This window comes from Diceros bicornis, chromosome X (assembly GCF_020826845.1).
Source record: "Diceros bicornis minor isolate mBicDic1 chromosome X, mDicBic1.mat.cur, whole genome shotgun sequence".
NCBI classification, from domain to species: domain Eukaryota; kingdom Metazoa; phylum Chordata; class Mammalia; order Perissodactyla; family Rhinocerotidae; genus Diceros; species Diceros bicornis.
The window spans coordinates 40519463-40538153 of record NC_080781.1 but is presented as its reverse complement, the minus strand read 5'-3'; the positions used below and the strand labels follow the sequence as shown (position 1 = coordinate 40538153).

The 18691-nt window shown below is 42.6% G+C and overlaps 1 protein-coding gene across 1 annotated transcript in view; it reads left to right on the top strand.

Annotated features, from left to right (window-relative positions):
- Positions 1-18691, top strand: part of SLC9A7 (solute carrier family 9 member A7) — a 158296-nt gene that overhangs the window by 88043 nt on the left and 51562 nt on the right. The window contains exons 5-12 of the mRNA XM_058535726.1: positions 429-541; positions 6985-7090; positions 7415-7561; positions 9475-9575; positions 11154-11242; positions 11335-11448; positions 13681-13792; positions 17512-17665. Of these exons, the coding sequence (XP_058391709.1) occupies positions 429-541; positions 6985-7090; positions 7415-7561; positions 9475-9575; positions 11154-11242; positions 11335-11448; positions 13681-13792; positions 17512-17665 (936 nt within the window). The remainder of the gene's footprint in view (positions 1-428; positions 542-6984; positions 7091-7414; positions 7562-9474; positions 9576-11153; positions 11243-11334; positions 11449-13680; positions 13793-17511; positions 17666-18691) is intronic.

Below are 18691 nucleotides of genomic sequence, written 5' to 3'. Positions count from 1 at the left end.
TCCACTCATTTCCATGACTTTAAAATACTATCTTAGGATCCTGTGAGTTTTGTCATAATTTATTACACATTATACAGGGTTCTTTCTCTTCCTTTCTTCTCTATTGCCCGGTTATTTAAGATGCCTTAACTTTATTGCTAATTGAGGACCATACTTTATAGTTGTAAGTAAGCAAAACTTATAAAAGTGAAATGTTTAGATGTTTCAACAAGATGACATTAACTGCAAACTATTACTTGGTGCCCAAGTCTTATTTGCACGTGTTCCTGGTAAGTGTCCAACCACAGCAGCTGCCTGATGTTTTCACACACCTCCCTTGAGGTACAGTATTCTAGTGCTACTGTGCTTGTGTATTTGCTAGGTTGCTTGATTAGGAGGGTTTTCTTTTCCTTTCTTCTTCTGATGTAGTTTGCCTTCTCTTCTTACAGAAATCTCATATATGGTGTGGTGAAGCTCATGAAGATTGTGGGACAGCTCTCAGATAAATTTTACTACACAGATTGTCTCTTTTTTGGAGCGATTATCTCTGCCACTGACCCAGGTATTTGCATATCTGGCTTTACCATTATGATATTCCATTATTTAAATCTTAAAAAGTTCCGAGCAATCATTAACTTTTGTTGCAGTAGGGAGACTGTAGTATCAACATGAAATCGTGGAGGAAGAGACCAGTAAGTGGATAACAGACTGACATGGCTTTTCTAAGAAGGGCATACATTTCCCTTTTTAAATTATTATTTATTGTGGTAAAAAACACATAACATAAAATTTACCATCTTAACTGTTTTTTTTGTGTGTGTGTGTGAGGAAGATCAGCCCTGAGCTAACATCCATGCTAATCCTCCTCTTTTTGCTGAGGAAGACCGGCTCTGAGCTAACATTTGTGCCCATCTTCCTCCTTGTTTTTCCCCAAAGCCCCAGTAGATAGTTGTATGTCATAGCTGCACATCCTTTTAGTTGCTGTATGTGGGACGCGACCTCAGCATGGCCGGAGAAGCGGTGTGTCAGTGCGCGCCCAGGATCCGAACCCGGGCCGCCAGTAGCGGAGCGTGCGCACTTAACTGCTAAGCCACGGGGCCGGCCCTGTGGACTGTTACTTTAAATGGATCCTCAATTCAGGAAAGAAAATGTAAGTTTCCAAGCTGTAGTGCACTCCTAGGCAGCTACGAGAGAAAATGAGTGCTATTCCTTCCTGTGAACCATCATGAACTGATTCTTCTCATTTTAATTCTGTCACTTTTGTATCCCTTGAGTCAATCAGGCCTACTCACAGGTTTCAAAATCCGTGATGTGTGTTGTCAAAGAGTAATTCTCTAGTTGCGTCACCCAGGCTGGTCAGTCTTTTGCTTATCCTTTGAGACTCAGTTCAAATCTGCCACCTGCCTAGTTATTATTCCCTTACTCCTTCAGCTACTTGCTCCCACAGCTCTTGACTCAAGTATATTTGTACATAGCAGTACTTGCCGCTTTGTACTGAGTGTTCACAAGTGCTAAGTGCTCTTTAGTACACAGATGAAGTGTTTGGGAATAGTTAGTTGAATGAACAAATTCAAGTTCTTGATTTTTCCTTCTTCCTATATCAGCTATTCTTTTATTTTATTTTTCCTGCTTTTTAGATACCCATACCAGCAGTCTTCAGTCAGTTCATTGTCATTTCTCAATTCATGTCCATTTGGAAACAGCTGTGTGGGTCCTGCTGTGGGGGAAACAGTCTGTTTACTCCCTCCCTTTAGAAGCCACTCACCCAGCCTGTCACCACCCCCACACATACAATCCTCTTCCACTTGTCAGGACCAGTATTCCTCATCTTGGTCAGGCACAGGCTTGCTCAGGAGGGGCATGGCAGAGTTCCTGCCCTGTTTTATAACATGATGGGCAGGGAGAATGAGAAGTTGAAATTCAGAGCAGCCAAAATCAGATCAGTGCTGTGTTAATTGTTATTACTATTAATTATGCAAGCTAGCCTTTATTGTCCTGGATAAATGAGTTAAATATACATTATTTTTTACTATATAGCTGTAATATTTTAGGAAAACAGTATTTAAAGGTCAGAAGGGCTTTTGAGAATCATGTGGCTCAAACCTTCACTTTACTAAATCTTTGAACTTTGCTGTGTGCCAAGTTCTCATAGCCAGTTGGATGGCCCCTCCAGATTTCCTTGTCACCCTTTTGCACTCTCCTCTCGGTGCCAGGAGGCTGACTTGTATGGAAGATTTCAAAGGTTCCATTGCCTTCTAGTTTCCCATTGGATTTGTCCACAGGGGAGCACCAGTGGGAGACTGGAAGGAGGGCGGAGATGCAGGGTCCCTGTGGGCTGGCTGTGTCCCTTGATCAAAGGTCGCAAGCTCCTATCAGGCAGCCCTCTCCACGCAGCTCCTGGTTCCAGTAATCACTCCTTCCCTGGACCCTCTTAGCCTAGGGATGCTATAAAAGCTCCCTGTTTCCAGCTTCAAGTACTGCCCTATTCCTTGCGGTTTTCCTGTACTCTGCCCACGCTTCTATACATAATCTAAACACTCCTCAAATTGCTCAATTTGAGAGTACCATCTGTTTCCTGACACGACCCTGACTGATAAAGTGCTGGGCCCCAGGTCTCCTGGGCTGCCAGCCCTATGCTCTGTTCGTTGAGATTAGCCTCCACCAGTCTTGAGTCTCTGAGTGACTGAAGTGAGCAGAGGCCTCTGGTGCCAACCCCCAGTGGTCATGTTGCATGAGTAATGGATAAAACTTCTCTTGGGTTCAACTACTGAGATTTTAGGAATTTTGATACTGCAGCAGAAAGCAGCCCATCATATGGGCCTGTTTTCTCGTCTCTAAATTGGGGAAATGACAGTACTACCCGCGTAGGGTTTTATGAGGACTAAATAAGATTGTACAATGATTAGTGTAGTGCTTGCTTCCTGCTAAGTCCTTAATAATTGTTGTTGTTATTATTATTATTGTTAATTTTTCTTCAACATCAGGTTAAAAACAAGACAATTCTTATGTCATATATGATAAGCTACTAGAGTACAGGTTATGTATTAATTAGGGTTCTTCAGAGAAACAGAACAAATAGAAGACGTGTGTGTGTATAGAGAGAGTGAGAGATTGATTGATTATAAGGAATTGGCTCATGAGATTATAGAGGCTGAGAAGTCCCCAGATCTGTAGTTGAAAGGCTTGAGAACCCGGAAAGCCAATGGTGTAGTTCCAGTTCAGGCCCAAAGATAGGAGGAGACTGATTTCCCAGCTCCAAGACAGTCAGGCAGAGAGCGAATTTTCTCTTACTCTGCCTTGTTCTATTCAGGCCTCCAATGAATTGGATGAGTCCCACCCACATTAGGGAGGGCAATCTGCTTTAACCAGTCTACTGATTGAAATGCTAATCTCATCCAGAACCTCACAGTTGCATCCAGAATAATGTCTAGTGAAATATCTGGGCACCTCAAGGCCCAGTCGAGTTGACACGTAAAAACATCACAGGTTTTTTGTAAGGAGCCACAAATATTGTTCATGTAATAAATAATCCAGAAAATAAGAACTTTTTTTAGCCTGATCCCTAAAGATGTTTCCTGTTGTGTGACCTGATAAACTGTATTTAAGGGTGGAGGGAAGAGATTGATTTTGTCTCTTGTGTCATGAAGATGACATTTCCTTTAGGAACCATAGCGCTGGCAGTGCCCCTGTTGATGTGTGGTTAGCATCTGAATGCTTAGAGTAGTGATTTTAGTGCATAAATTTGTAATTATCTGGAGCAGCCTCATGATATAGTTGACATTTTTCAAATCCAAGTTATTCTTTGTTTACTCTCAATAAATGAATTAAACTTTTTGAAAAGGAAGTCATAATGGGGGCAGTGTAGTTTTGGAATCTCCCTTAATCCCTAACAAAAACAGAGAAAGCAGGGGCCGGCCCAGTGGCGCAAGCAGTTAAGTGCACGCTCTCTGCTGCAGCGGCCCGGGGTTCGCTGGTTTGGATCTCGGGCGTGCATCAACGCACCGCTTGGCAAGCCGTGCTGTGGCGGCGTCCCATATAAAGTAGAGGAAGATGGGCACGGATGTTAGCCCAGGGCCAGTCTTCCTCAGCAAAAAGGGAAGATTAGCTCAGGGCCGATCTTCCTCACAAAAAAAGAAAAAAATAACAGAGAAAGCAGGACAGGGAAAGAAAAAAACATAGAGACACAACTAGCTGACAGAGTATCCCTATGAATCTCCAGATATCAACTGGTGGGGTCAAACCACCCGTGAGACTTAGGGAGAGGTACAGCAGCTGTACAGGAGCAAGTGGAGGGGACAGGAGGGGCTGCTGATCATTTTGACTGTCAGGGAAGCCAGAAATTTCCCACAAGTATTCACTCTCAAAAGGAGGGGTCCCCACTGGGAGTAAAGAACTTTGTGGGCACATCGGATAACAATAGTTAAAACTGGGAGGGGGCTTTATGGGCTTCAATTTGTGGGTGAGGGCAAGGAGACTGGAGGAGGTGTGAGGCTGCTAGAGTGACCTGGGCCCTCAGGGCTCAGAAAATACTCAGCAAAGAGCTCTCTGGAAGGACAGAGCCACTCTCTAAAAATGAACTGCTAGGACCACAGACCCTGATTGATGAGGGGGGTTAAAGGAGAAAGAAAGCTCGGATACTAATGGAGGAGGAGACCAGAGGAAGCAGATCTCAGAAAGTATTGGGGTGGTGGCTATACCCAGAGGCCATATTTTTAATACTTCAGTGTAAAACCAGAAGAGGGAGCCCTAGAGCCATGAAACTAGGAGAGCTATTCTGGGCCTTCTACCCCCTACCCACCTCACTTAATATGAGCAGCAGAAATGGATTGAGGTTGAACTTCATGCAAACATACTGTAAGAAAAAAATGATGGTAACCCCTATGAGTAATCAAGTTACAAATAATTAAGTCATATCAAAAATAGGGTCCCAAAGCAAATGAAACTTTATTAATATTCCAGCAGAAGCTAAAAGAAATTAGGAAAATGATAGAAGTTATGAAAGAACTGTATAATCAGGATTGGAAAATTCAGAAATGAGAGGACCAAACAATAGGGCATTATGATAAGAGAGCCTACAGAAAGGAATGGGGAGGAGGAACTCATGGAGTAAAAGAGATATAAAATATTTTTTAAAAATAAATTTAAAAATGGGCAAAACCAAACGATAGTGTCAGGAAGTATGCATTGGATGATTAAACTGTAAGGAAATGCAAGGAAATGATTACTATAAAATGAGGTTAGTGGTTACTTTTGAGTGAAGGAAGGGGTTTAAGATTGGGATGGAACATATGGGAGGGCTTCCAGAGGGGCTGGCAAAGCCCCATTTCTTGAACTGGATGATGATTACAAAAGTGGTTGGCTTATAATAATTCACTAAGCTAAGTATTTGTTTGGTTTAGTTTTCTAATTGTAGCAGTTAGTAATGCCTTTGGCTGCAAATAACAGAAAAACCTGGCTACTACTAGCTTAACCAAATAGCTGTTTATCTTGGCTAATGGTCCGGAGCTGGTGCCAGAGGTCCCGCTACAATCAGGCATCCAGGCACTCAGTTTCTCTAGTTTTTCCCTTGGGTTTCAGACACACATTAGTTGCCCCATGGAAGCAAGATGACTGCGCTGTGCCCAGCCTCTCCACCCTCTTCCAGGCAGGAAGAGGTGGCACTCACTGCAAGGGAAGCTGGGGAAGTGAGTTTTTAGTTTTTAAAGTCCTTATCGTAGAAACTAACAAAGAGGAAGGTAGTCGGGTGTGAGTGTTGAGAGAGAACCCTGCCTGCATGTATATATCTAGAGCAGTGGTTCGTAACTGGGTGTAATTTTGCTCCCCAGGAGACATTTGGCAATGTCTGGAGACATTTTTGGTTGTCTCGTGGGAGGGGGAGTGAGTATGCAATGCTACTTACTGGTGTCTTGTGGGTAGAGGCCAGGAATGCTGCTAAACATCCTACTGTACGCAGGACAGCCTGCTACAACAGAGAATTATCTGGCCCAAAATGTCAGTAGAACCAAAGTTGAGAAACTCCAAAACGCTTTCAGTGAGTCCATAAGGTCAAAACTGATTTAATGATGATAACAATACATTATTTTTCATTTTTACTTTCATTCTTTCACAAGTGTACAGTAGAGAGGAGTTTTCCAGAGGCTGCATAATGTGTGATATTGACTATCTGTTGATTGAATGCAGAAACAAATAGGAGAACCATCTGTCTTCCAGTAATCCAGATGTTAGAGATTTGAACAATGTAAAACAATGGCTCTCTTCTCACTAATTTTTTTTTGTTCTGAAAAATATAATTTTTCACTAAAAATATGTTAACATATATTGGGTTTATTAGTAATTTTAAATGAATAAATATTTACATTTTTTCTGTTTTATTTAATGTAGTAAATATTGATAGCATAGCCCACAAAACTAAAGCTCTTTGGACGCCTCAATAATTTTTACGAGTGTAGAGGAGTCCTGAGACCAAAAGTTTGAGAACTGCTGATCTGGAGAAGAGCTGATTCTTAAATGCCTGAGAAATGTGACGACTCTGAGAAGTGTAATTATGTATAGTCTGTCATAAGTGAAGACTTTCATTATTTCTCAAACCTTTATTAAAACCTTCTCTGTGCCCTGACGCTGTGCTGGGTTCTGGGAGCACAGTGGTCAATAAAATAGGGTTTCTGCCTTCAAAGAGATTTCAGCTCACCGGTGGAGCCAAATCACATGAATGTGATTGTTTTTTTAAGTTCTGTAATAGAGAGATTTTCAAAGTGTGATGGGATTACAGTGGAAAACGCAGTGTTTCGGTGCAGCATTATGAGATCAAGCATCATATCATGCCTCATTCAGATTGGGAAGCCATTTTCATTTCTGTCATATACAGACAACCCGTCTTTGACTCCCTTACTGTCTCCCAGACCACCCTCTCCCACCAAAGATAGGAATTGCCTCTATAAATTTGTCATCAATGGCTTAAAGTCAGAAACTGAAACTAATTTAATATGCTTTTGGCCCACTTTTTAGTGACCGTACTGGCGATATTTAATGAATTGCATGCAGATGTGGACCTTTATGCACTTCTGTTTGGAGAAAGCGTTCTAAATGATGCTGTTGCCATTGTACTGTCCTCGTAAGTAACAATATTTCTGCCCGGGAAGAGAGACTCTGGCTTCCTGAATGCACTGGGCTAAATTCAGAGGCCTGTCTTAAAAGTGGTAAATATTGAATTGGGTGTTTTTCTAAATGAGGTTTATCAACTTTGTTGGTAAAGTTATGCTGCTTTGTCCAGTCGGCAGTGATCCGAATGCTAATACTAGATTCAGATTAAATTGAATGAATACACCATAGAGAGTGCTCGGCAGAGTGTAGCTACCTATGGTTGTAGAAATTTTTAGGTATCATGGTATAAAACCAGTGTGGTCCCTTTTAACTCTCTCTTCTTTTTAAACTCCAGGTCTATTGTTGCCTACCAGCCAGCGGGGCTGAACACTCATGCCTTCGATGCTGCGGCCTTTTTTAAGTCGGTTGGCATTTTTCTAGGTATATTTAGTGGCTCTTTTACCATGGGAGCTGTGACTGGCGTTGTGACTGCTCTAATATCCTTTTGGCAGTTTCTGTGCCTGCCTGGGTATGATTATGTGGCATGATACTTACAAAAAAGAAAGTTCTCAGTTCTTCCTTTCAGATCAGAATCTTAAAGAGATTGTTCCCCTGGGGTCTGGGGGCTCCTGAAATATGTCCCTTTGGTGAAACATGGCAGTCAAGTGCCTAGCTAAGGGTCTCAGAAAATGTTTGGGAGAGTAACTCTAGGCTTAGCTCTGTCCTCACCTTTGCATTTTCTCTCCCTCCGATGAACCAGTTGGAGACGAGAGCCTGGGGGCAGCATCAGTTTTAGGGGGGTGAAAAGAGCCGAAGAGCCCGGAGGAGGCTGGGAATCAGGAACCACCTCACAGGAGTGTCTGCTCTTCTGGGCCGAATGGGGCTAACGTGGCCCTAACTAGCCGGGGGCCATCAGTGGGAATTACTGCAAGGTGGTCTTCCTTAAGCAAAGGACTGCACAATATTTAGTTAAAAACCAACCAACCAACGTAAAAGCAAAGTGTGGAGTGAGCAGGCAAGCCCTCCACAGGTGTGCTGAGCCCTTCATCATCCCTTCTTTCATGGGCATTTAGATCACCACTGTCCAATACAAATGTAATGGGCGCCACAAATGCGAGCCACATCACTTCAGCCTGCAGTCAATGTACAAATTCTTAACCAAACTTATGCAAATTATTAATGTACTAAATCTCTGAAATATGATATGTGTTTTGCTTTTACAGCACATCTCAATTCGGACTAGCCACACTTTAAGTGTTCAGTAGCCACATGTGGCTGGCGGCTACCATATTGGACAGTGCAGATTTAGATGGCTTTCTTCACAGAGGCCCTTTTGATGCCCTGGGGACTTATAGTGCTCAGTGAAACCACTCATGACATGGTTTCAGGCTGGCCCGCCATGGAATGGCAGTGTTAGGAGAGGAATCTCTGGTCCCAAAAGGTGACACCAGCACCCTTACAGTTGCCCCAGGAGTTGTGCATTTCTTTCTCTCTTTCTCATGCATTCATTAGGCACCTGCTGTGGACTCAGGCTGTAGTAACCCATAGAGGTCAGAGTCTGACCTCTTTGTCTTCCCAGGCCTGCGTGAGGCACTCCCGGCACTGCCAGAACTAACCTGCCAGTCACACCTCAGGCCAAGATTGTGCCTCTCAGAACTGTGGACACTGCAAAGAGCACAGAAAACCCATTTCCAGTTTCTTTAGAAAGCTTAAATTTGTAAAAACATCTTTATTGAAATAAAATTCACATACTATACAATTCGCCCACTTGAAGTGTACAATTAAGTGGCTTTTGGTATATTACATTATTAATGTTTTTAATTGTGGTAAAATATAACATAAAATTTGCCATTTTAACCGTTTTTAAGTATACAGTTCAGCGTTAAGTACAACCACAGTGTTGTGTAACCATCCCCACTATCTGTTTCCAGAACCTTTTCATCCCAAACAGAAACTCTGTGCCCATTAAATAGTATCCTCCCTTTCCCCCTTTTCCCAGCCCTCGGTAACCTCTATTCTACTGTAAAGCTTAACTTTTATTACTTTAAAAACCAAGCAGCAGGGCCGGCCCCATGGCTTAGCGGTTAAGTGCGCGCACTCCGCTGCTGGCGGCCCGGGTTCGGATCCCGGGCGTGCACTGACGCACCGCTTCTCCGGCCATGCTGAGGCCGCGTCCCACATACAGCAACTAGAAGGATGTGCAACTATGACATACAACTATCTACTGGGGCTTTGGGGGGAAAAATAAATAAATAAAATAAAAAAAAAAAACCAAGCAGCAGCTTTGGGGCCCCAGAAGAAGAGTTGAAGGGAAAAGATAGCCCGTAGGGAGGCATCCTGGGCCAATAGACTGTGGCTCTTGGTGACCCTGATACTTGTTCCTGGAGACAGTTCCTTGACAGGGGCTGACGTGACCAAGTTTACCAAGCTGCACTGCTTCCCCCTGCTGGAGACGGCACTCTTCTTCCTGATGTCCTGGAGCACGTTCCTTTTGGCAGAAGCCTGTGGGTTTACAGGTGTGTTTTCTCTACCCTTGGGCCATCCTTCCCCTCACTGTAGCGGGGTCTGTGGGAGCTTGAGGGAAGGGAAGAATTCTTAAATAGCAGCTGCATGGAGTTGATTAACTGCTCACTGAGTGTCCATATGGGGGATTGCTGAGCAAGGCTGGTGTTCTGCCTTATGAGTAATTTAGTTTCCCAAAGCTACATATTTTTAAAGGATAAAGTTTATTGTTTCAAACTCAGTTATGTCTCTGAGTACTTATTCCAACTAGAAGTAGATGTTTAGCTTCAAAGGTTACTGAATATATTAACATCTTATTTGTAGCCTCATCTAGATTGCTACATTATTTTACAAATAGTAGCAATAGCAAGCAAAATATGTATCCTTTTAAAGATAATTTTGCATCTACTTAGCTGAGTGTGAAGGCAGTTTTTGCTTGTTTTGTCTCTGGTCTGTTTAGTCATTGTTTTTCAATACCATGTTTTTATGGTGCCAGTTTCATATATTAGTGTGAGTGATCATGTGGTTTTAGTTCTTCACATTCTCTCATTAAAAAGTAAATAAATAAATCACTGAATTTTTCTGTTAGAAAACTCAAGTACAATTACTCTACATAATCCAGGTAGTTAGGAAGTCCTTTTATCATCTTTTCAAAATATTGCAACATGTCTTTATATGCAGCATTATAAAATGCCCCACTTCCTTAAAACTTGAAAATTATATGTAAATGTATAGGCAGAGTCCAAGTTGTGTCAGTTGTCTTGCACAACAAAATGGTTACCATCAACTGGAAATCTAGATCATCAGGACTTGGATAAATGATCTAGTACTCTGGATCTGTTTTGTCTGAAACCCTAAACCATGCAGAAATACAAAGCATTAGTCTGAAATTAAATTCATTCAATTCTAAGAACAGAGAGGAATATGACAAAAGTGTATGATAGGCCCTTACGGTCTCTTTGAGGGAATGAATGCTAAATGCCAAATACAGATGATAAATTCAGTAGGTGTTTAGAGGAAGGGAGAAAACGCCCTTAAAACTGGAGCAAGGGGAGAAGTCAGGAGCCTTGGCTTTGAAGGAAGGCAGCGTTGGGATAAAGAAAGGTTGATATGAGTGGTGAGGGCAGGGGGAGCTTTCAGTACAGTAGTTCCCCCTTATCTGTGTTTTGCTTTCCACAGTTTGTTACCTGCAGTCGACTGAAATATGGTCTGAAAATATTAAATGGAAAATTCGAGAAATAATTCATAAGTTTTAAATTGCACGCCATTATGAGTAGCGTGATGAAACCTCACGCCATCTGCTCCATCCTGCCTGGGACATGAATTGTCCCTTTGTCCAGCGTATCCATGCTGTACTGTATAGGAAAAAACATAGTAACTATAGGATTCAGTACTATCCACGGTTTCAGGCATCCACTGGGGTCTTGGAATGTATCCCCCCACAGATAAGGGGGGACTGCTGTAATAGGAAACTTTCAAAAATATTCAGGAAGTTGCATATGCTGGGCCGGCCTACCTTAGCTTTTTGTTTCAGTAAGGATTTTTCCTGCTTCTTTTTTTCCATTGATTTTTTTTTTCAACTCTCTCGCCAGGCGTTGTAGCTGTCCTTTTCTGTGGAATCACACAAGCTCATTACACCTACAACAATCTGTCGGTGGAATCAAGAAGTCGAACAAAGCAGGTGGGAGAGAGCCCTAGGTCCTCATGAGTTGCCTGTGAACACAAGGCGGGGGACTCGCGGGGTTTACGGCTTCCTTTTCCCTTTCTGTGTAGCTCTTTGAGGTGTTACACTTCCTGGCAGAGAACTTCATCTTCTCCTACATGGGCCTGGCGCTGTTTACCTTCCAGAAGCACGTTTTCAGCCCTGTTTTCATCATTGGAGCTTTTGTATCCTTTTTTGGTTCCACCATTTTCTACATGGAGAGGCGACCACTGCTGGGGAAGCTATAATAATAATTTCTGTTTTTGGTGGGTGACTGAGTCGGCACTAGTTCATGGTGTTTTTAAGATGAGAAAAAGAAGGCTTAAGTGGTTCATAAAGCTCAATGTATTTGATTTAAAGGTGTTGATTCTAAGGTTGTCCTTTCTGCATTTCCTGTGTAAGATGGCCTTTCTGTTACGCTGGTGCTTGGCGGGTGGTAGTTTGTTTTGTAAAGTGCCCTTCTTAGCAGATCTAAAAGTCAGCAACTGTGTCAGTCCCCAGAATTATTTTTATTTCATTGCCATGTGAATTCCAATCCAGGAGGTTCCCCATTTGGAAGACCTGAAGGTTCTGTTACTCGTGCTCTGGACTGCACACCCGATGCGGGTAGCCCTTCCTTCCACTGCCCAGGGAAGCCTGCAGGCAGTGAACATGCTGGCACCTGAGCTTCCCTGCTGTTACAGATCATGGTGGAAAAGACGCTTTTTTTTTCCCCCCAAAAAAAAGGAGGGGAAGAAAAGATAAAATGGAAAAATACTTGGTTCTCTGATTTGGTCCCATTGTGAGCACAGATTTTGGAGAAGAGACAGTTTTGGGGGTTGGCTTCTCTCAAGTGAGGAGGGATGTGAATGCCCAGCAGTGGATCGACAGCTGAGGGTTTTGCTCACTTGGCCTCAGATCCTATTGTTTTTGTTAAAGTGAACTTTTCTGGGGCTTGGAACTGGAGCAGTCCAGCTCAGCCTGGATTTCAAAATACCGAGCAGTCGTCCTCTATTGCTGAGCATTCGCTTTTGCCTTTTGTAAGACCTCATGGGTATCCTTAGATCTTGGGATGCTGGCAAAAAAGGAGCATTTTTCTCTTCTGGGCTTTTCATTTATTGTGCAGGAATAACTGATACTCACTAAGCAGCTAGACGGCAATAGTGGCCTAATGCCGTGCCAGCAGCCTTCCAGTTAGGGTGTTATCTGCTTCACCTGGGGCTCATTTCTTGGATTTACACACTCAACAGACTGACAGCTAAAAATCTGGGGGATCAGTGTTTTTCTTCTTGATTAAGAAAGACCTTGCATGTCGTTTTGATTTGTATTCCCAGCAGGACATCCTGTGAGAGATAGTGAGAGCGCAGCCCTTGTTTACAGATGAGGGCCTTGTCGAGGGCGAGCCAGGTCCTCTGAATCCTGAAGGCCACTGACCAGTTGAGGACTTTGCATAGGGCTTCTGGGATAGAATGTGCTTTATAAGCACTACCTGTTTCCTTCTGTTAAAAACAAAGCAAAACCAAACCAAAGAAAAAGATAAAAGAAGAAAAACAGTCAGTACTTAACCCTGGAGAAGGCAGAAGATAGTTCCGCCCTCACTTCTGTCTGAAACAGCTGCAGCTCCGGCAGCTGGTGCTTTGCCGAACCGGAAACTCCCTGTCCCTCTGGCTCGCACAGTGGTTTCCTTCTGTGACCAGGGCAGTGTGCATCTCTCTGTTGGGCTCTGTTCTAAACTCAGCAAATGATGAATGACCGGTTTCCCTGAATTCTTTGGTTTCCACAGTGGAGTTCCCCTTCCACACTCCTCCTTTTCCATTTCTTACATCTCTCAAAGACAGTTCAGCCTCTTAGGTAGAGAAATCTCCCCAGGTTGATTCTCGCGAGGAATATAAATGTATTAGCAATACTTTCAGTTTCCCCACCTCTTATTTTTAAGATCTTCCCGGTCATTTGAGCCCCTGATGTTTACTTCACACTGAAGCTTACGAGCTCTTACCCAGCAAACTTTCTCTTTATAGTTTGACTCAGGGGTTAGTAGTTTTTTCTTCTTGTGATTTTTCTTCCAATAGAACCCAACACACTGCTTCTCTCAACTCCCCACCCTTGCCATGGTATCTTAGCTTATTTCTGGACTCATTTTTAGGTAGATTGGAGACTTGGTCCATACCAGTTTAATTAAAATTAAGAAGTTACATCAGTGCATTTAACAGGCCAGAAATTATCCCTACGAGCCAGAAGGTTGGGAAGGTTGGCCAGTTTAATCCCATTTGTTGCTGAGACTTGTTTAAAGGGAAACTAGACAGCCTGGCTTCTTTGTGCAACTCTCCTGATTGTAGTGAGGTGTCATGGCATTCCTGAAATTCTCTGCTCAATCAGAAGTTGTGTGAAAGTGCCATTCTGGAAACATGTTGGGCCCTTAACCTCCACCTCGTGGTCAGGTTGCCATCTTCCTGGGCAGAGCTGCACATATCTACCCGCTTTCCTTCTTCCTCAACTTGGGCAGAAGGCATAAGATTGGCTGGAATTTTCAACACATGATGATGTTTTCAGGTAAAAAAGTATAAATGTAAAGAAAATGAGTTTTATTCAGCAGTCGTTGTTAGTGCCTTCAAGTCGATTCTGACTCCTACCAAACCTGTGTACAGCAGAGCAGACCCCTGCCCAGTCTTTTTTCACCATCCTCTCACCTTCCAGCACCATATCAGACAATGCTCTGCTGCTATTCATAGGGTTTTCATGGCCAATTTTTTCAGAAGCAGGTGGCCAGGTCCTTCTTCCTAGTCTGTCTTAGTCTGGAAGCTCCACTGAAACCTGTCCACCATGGGTGACCCTGCTGGTATTTGAAATACCGGTGGCATAGCTTTCAGCGTCACAGCAACATACAGCCACCACAGTATGACAACTGAGAGACAGATGAGTGGTGTGGTTCCCTGACTGGGAAATGAACCTGGGCTGTGGTGGTGAGAGTGCTGAATCTTAACCGCTAGACCACCAGGGCTGGCTTTATTCAGCAAGCAGTGTTAGTATGATTAAAATATAATCAATAAGGCTCTTAAAAAAACAGAAATTCAAGTTTCTGGTTCTTTTGTATCCCCTGCAGTGCTGAGTAGACAGAGGTACATGTTAAACGGGGTTAGTCTTGAATTTGAAAACCATGCTACCAAATGTGAACATTCTCCCCTAAAATATTTGCATCTTTATTTTATCTCTACCACCCAAGGGAGCTGGAGATATATAAGTATTTAAAGTGCTTGATTGTTTTCTAGTAGACGTTCATAACCCTTAATCTTCCAGAAGGGCTCCGGACCTAAAATTAGAAGGAAAAATAGGTCTTTAATGAGAAAAAAATTTGGGCCAAGTCACTCAACACCTCTCAGCTGCAGTGTCCTCTCTTGTAAAATAATGAAATTGAGCTGATGAGTTGAGTTGCCTCCTAGCTCTAACTTTTATGGAGCAAAAGAAATAAAATATATAAGCAAGATGAATCCCTGATCGGAAGATTATAGCTGTGATTGTTTGCTTGATTTACACTGTCTCCCAGATGCCCCCTTCTCCACTATAAAGCTGAGAAGTGTGGAGAAGCTACTGAGGGGACAGAGGACAATGAAGAAATATGTGGAGGTAAAGAAAGGAGAGAGCAATTGGCATGAGTAGATGGTGCAGTGAGAGTGGTAAGCGTCAGACGAGACCCAAGTCGAAGCATCTGTGCAGAGCAGAGGAGGATATGTTGGGACAAAAGGCCACTGGGACCCTTAAAGTTACCTCTGTCCTGTGTAGGGGAGGAGGAGGGTCTGTACAAGAGGCAGAGTGAGGAGCAGCTCTTGACTGCCACGCAGTCGTTCTTGGGGGCCTCCAAGAGTCATACTGAAATTACACCAACAGGCACGGCTCAGCAAAGCAGTCACTGGGTCTAATGCTCGCATCTGCACGTAAATATACAGCCTGCCATAATGATTTCCTTTCACTCTCTCAAACGTTTGTTGAGCATCCTCTTTTTAGAAGCCGCAATTCCAGGTTGTGGAGGATACAGAGACCAGCCTCCTTCAAGGAGCTCAGAGTGCACTGTAGGGAGACAGGTGTACAAAGAGCTAACTTTCTCCAAAGCGAGGGTGGTGAATTGCGCAAAAGAGGTATGGAATAAATGTGGAGCAGAGGAGGGCCCAGGGCCATCTTCACAAAGCCGTAACCTTCGAACTGGGCTTGGAAGAAATGGAATTTCAGGAGGCAGCAGGTTGGAAAGGCAAGAAAGCATTGCCATATGTGGCTTTTTCAGGGAAGGGTAGCAATCTGGTTTAAATATAAGAATCGTGGAGTGACACAGAAAGAGGGTGAGCTTGGAAAGGAAAATCGTGTCCAAACTGGTGAGAGCCTTTAGGTTGCATAGGAGTCACCTGTTGGGCTGATTAAAGCAGGTTGCTGGGCCCCACCACCGGAGTGTGATTGTGAGGGTATGGGATGGGCCCCATGAATTTGCATTTCTAATGTGTTCTCTGCTGTTGCTGCTGGTTTGAGAAGCACACCTTGAGAACCACTGCTGGAGTCTAGGCCACGGAGAAGCTCCAATACTGTGCCAAAGAGTTTGGGCTTTCCTCAGGAGCAGCTGGGAAACATTGGAGGTTTCAGAGGAGGGCAATGACAGGATCCTCTTTAATATTAGGAAGGTGCTGGTGGAAAAGAGAAAGATGAATTGGAGATAACTCGGTCACCTAGATAAACTTAAAATACGTTCATTTTCTTCTGTACTAAAAGACCGAGAAGTACACAGTGCTGTTTTTAAAGATGTCTCCTATAAAAATTATTTCCTGCTAGGAGAAATCCGACTCTCAAAAGGAACTCATTCTTCAAGGCTATGAAATACCTGAGGTTTCACTCTCATATTGCTTACAATGTTTACCTAATAAAGAAAAATGTAGCACACATCGTCTCTCTCTAACCCCCAAGTTTTCTTCTTTGAGACAACATCCCTTTTAAAGGCGTAAATATTGATCGATGACATAGCTGGCTGTAGGGTGATCTAGATATATATAAATATTTCACTAGGACAAATTAATAGAAGACATTAACTTTTGCTCTGTTTTTTATCTATTATTGAGTCACTCTTTATTGAATTATAGTGAAATTCTCAGATTAATGAAATTTTGAAATGCTTGGGAAAAGTACAAACAGATAATAGTGGGTATAACTTCATTCTCTCATATAATATGCATACAGTCATGCCCTTGATGAATAGGAATTTATACTAGATATCTATTGAAGACCATGGATTCAGTATTTACTATAGAACAAATTGTGAGCATGGTATGGGGAAGGAACAAAAGAACTTAGAAAGATAAACTCTAAAACATTAAAATGTTGGTACTTAATCTTAGCATCCGTTAATGTAGATCGAGGTCAGCAAACTACGGCCCTGGGGCCAAATCTGACTGCTGCCTGTTTTCATATACCTCGAGGGCTAAGAATGGCTTTTACAGATGAATATTTACAATCTATTTGATGATCAAGGACACTAACTTTGAAACCCAATTAAGTAAAATATACCCCCCAAAAGAATTCCATTCTTTTCTTTGGTAGACCTGTATTACAACAAATTTTGCCCAGTTATTATTATTATATTCTTGGTTTTTGTTAATAAAATTTTGTGGAAGTTTGTTTTCTCTCTCCTATATAAGTACCTACATAATATCCTTGATTTTTCCTCTTGGCCCACAAAGCCTAAAATATTTAATACCTGGCCCTTTACAGAAAAAGTTGCCAACCACTGATATAGATCAGGTTATATTCTTACTTCTCTGCGTGGCTTTGCTAAGGAAATGATGAACTGTTTTGTGGTTCATGGTACACAAACCACAGATATGCATTTGACATACTTGTACCTAGCCTGTTTCTGAAGTTAATAATGCTGTGTAGTGCTTGAGTAGTGCTTCGATCACAGACTGAGAGAGCTTATATTATTATTTCTTATGTATATTTCTTTTTATTTCACGTTACTAGCAGGAAAATTATTTCAGTAATAAAAGAGTGTTATTATTCTAAAGTGTGCTGTACAAAGTAGTGCAGTGTTTTTCTCATGGTATTTGGACATTTTGCAAAAGAAAACTTCAAATGGGAGAAAATCATATTCTTTTGAGGTTCTTCTTTCTGAATAAAATAACTTGACTCCCGAAGCACAGGTGCATACAGTTTATTAGCCCAGAGTGGCAGCAGTGGATTTGAGGACACACTGTCATTTGTGCTTATAACCAGGAGATCTTCCTCTTTGGTCCCTATAGGCCTCAGGGGAGCGATGGCATTTGCGCTGGCCATCCGAGACACTGCATCCTACGCCCGCCAGATGATGTTCACGACCACTCTCCTCATTGTCTTCTTCACCGTCTGGATCATTGGTGGAGGCACAACGCCCATGTTGTCATGGCTTAATATAAGGTTGGTGTGAAACCAAGGCCAGTTTTGTGTCTAACTGTCATGATGCCCATGCAGGGTGTGATACAGCTTAGTGCATGGAAGGTTTTTATTTTGCTTTGGGGAGAGATTAAAAATAAAAAACAATAAATACAAATTCAGAGTATTGAATTTTCTGGGAGGAAGAGAATGTCATTAAAATTTTTGTCGGTGTAAAAACACAAGGAATTAGAAACACCTGGACCTTGCTAGAGCAGTGACATTAGGGCAAGATTTCAAAAAGTCTTAAAGCTGCAGAAAAGAGAATAGACATAGCTGCTGGCAATGTCTGGTATTTCACATTCCTTCGAAATCAAACCTAAGGCCTTAAAAATAATCTCATCAACCAGAAATAAAAAGAGACAATTAGAGTTTTAAGAGGAAACTGTATGCTGTGTCTCTTCTTGCTTGAGTGCACAAAAGAGGTAACATTTCCTGCGTAACCCTCATTTGTTGTAGCCTCATGGGCGTCCCTTGCCTGTGGTTTTGCAGCTGTGTCAGGATGCAAGGGCACTGACCTGAGTTTGATTTTTAAAGAACATTTGAATTCCAAACTGTGCTTGTGAGCTCTAGTGACTTACAGTAAAGAGGACATTGGGACAGGGGTCAAGAGACCCATAGCCTAACTCGGGCTCTGGTTTTAAGGCAAGCCACTCATATCTTTGGGCCTCAGTTTCCCTCAGCGTTAAATGAAACCACACTGTCAGATTTTCTCGAGGTCCCTTCAGCTCTAAGTGTGCACTCTGCATCATTGGAGGTACTCTCGCCACCTGCCTCCGTTTCAGATCTGCAGAGGGTGAACGTTGACTGAGAACAAGAAGGAAGACACTTGGGTAGTGCGTAGGTGTGAAGAAGAATTCTCCGAAAAGCCACAAGGTGGCGATGTTTTTTTCTTTGCTGGCTTTTAGTTTGTATTCTCTTCTCTAAAAGATAGTATGCACGGGACTGACAGCTGCAGAGCATGCCTATCTTGGAGGAGAGAAAAGAAACAAGGACCTCATAGTCATCCTT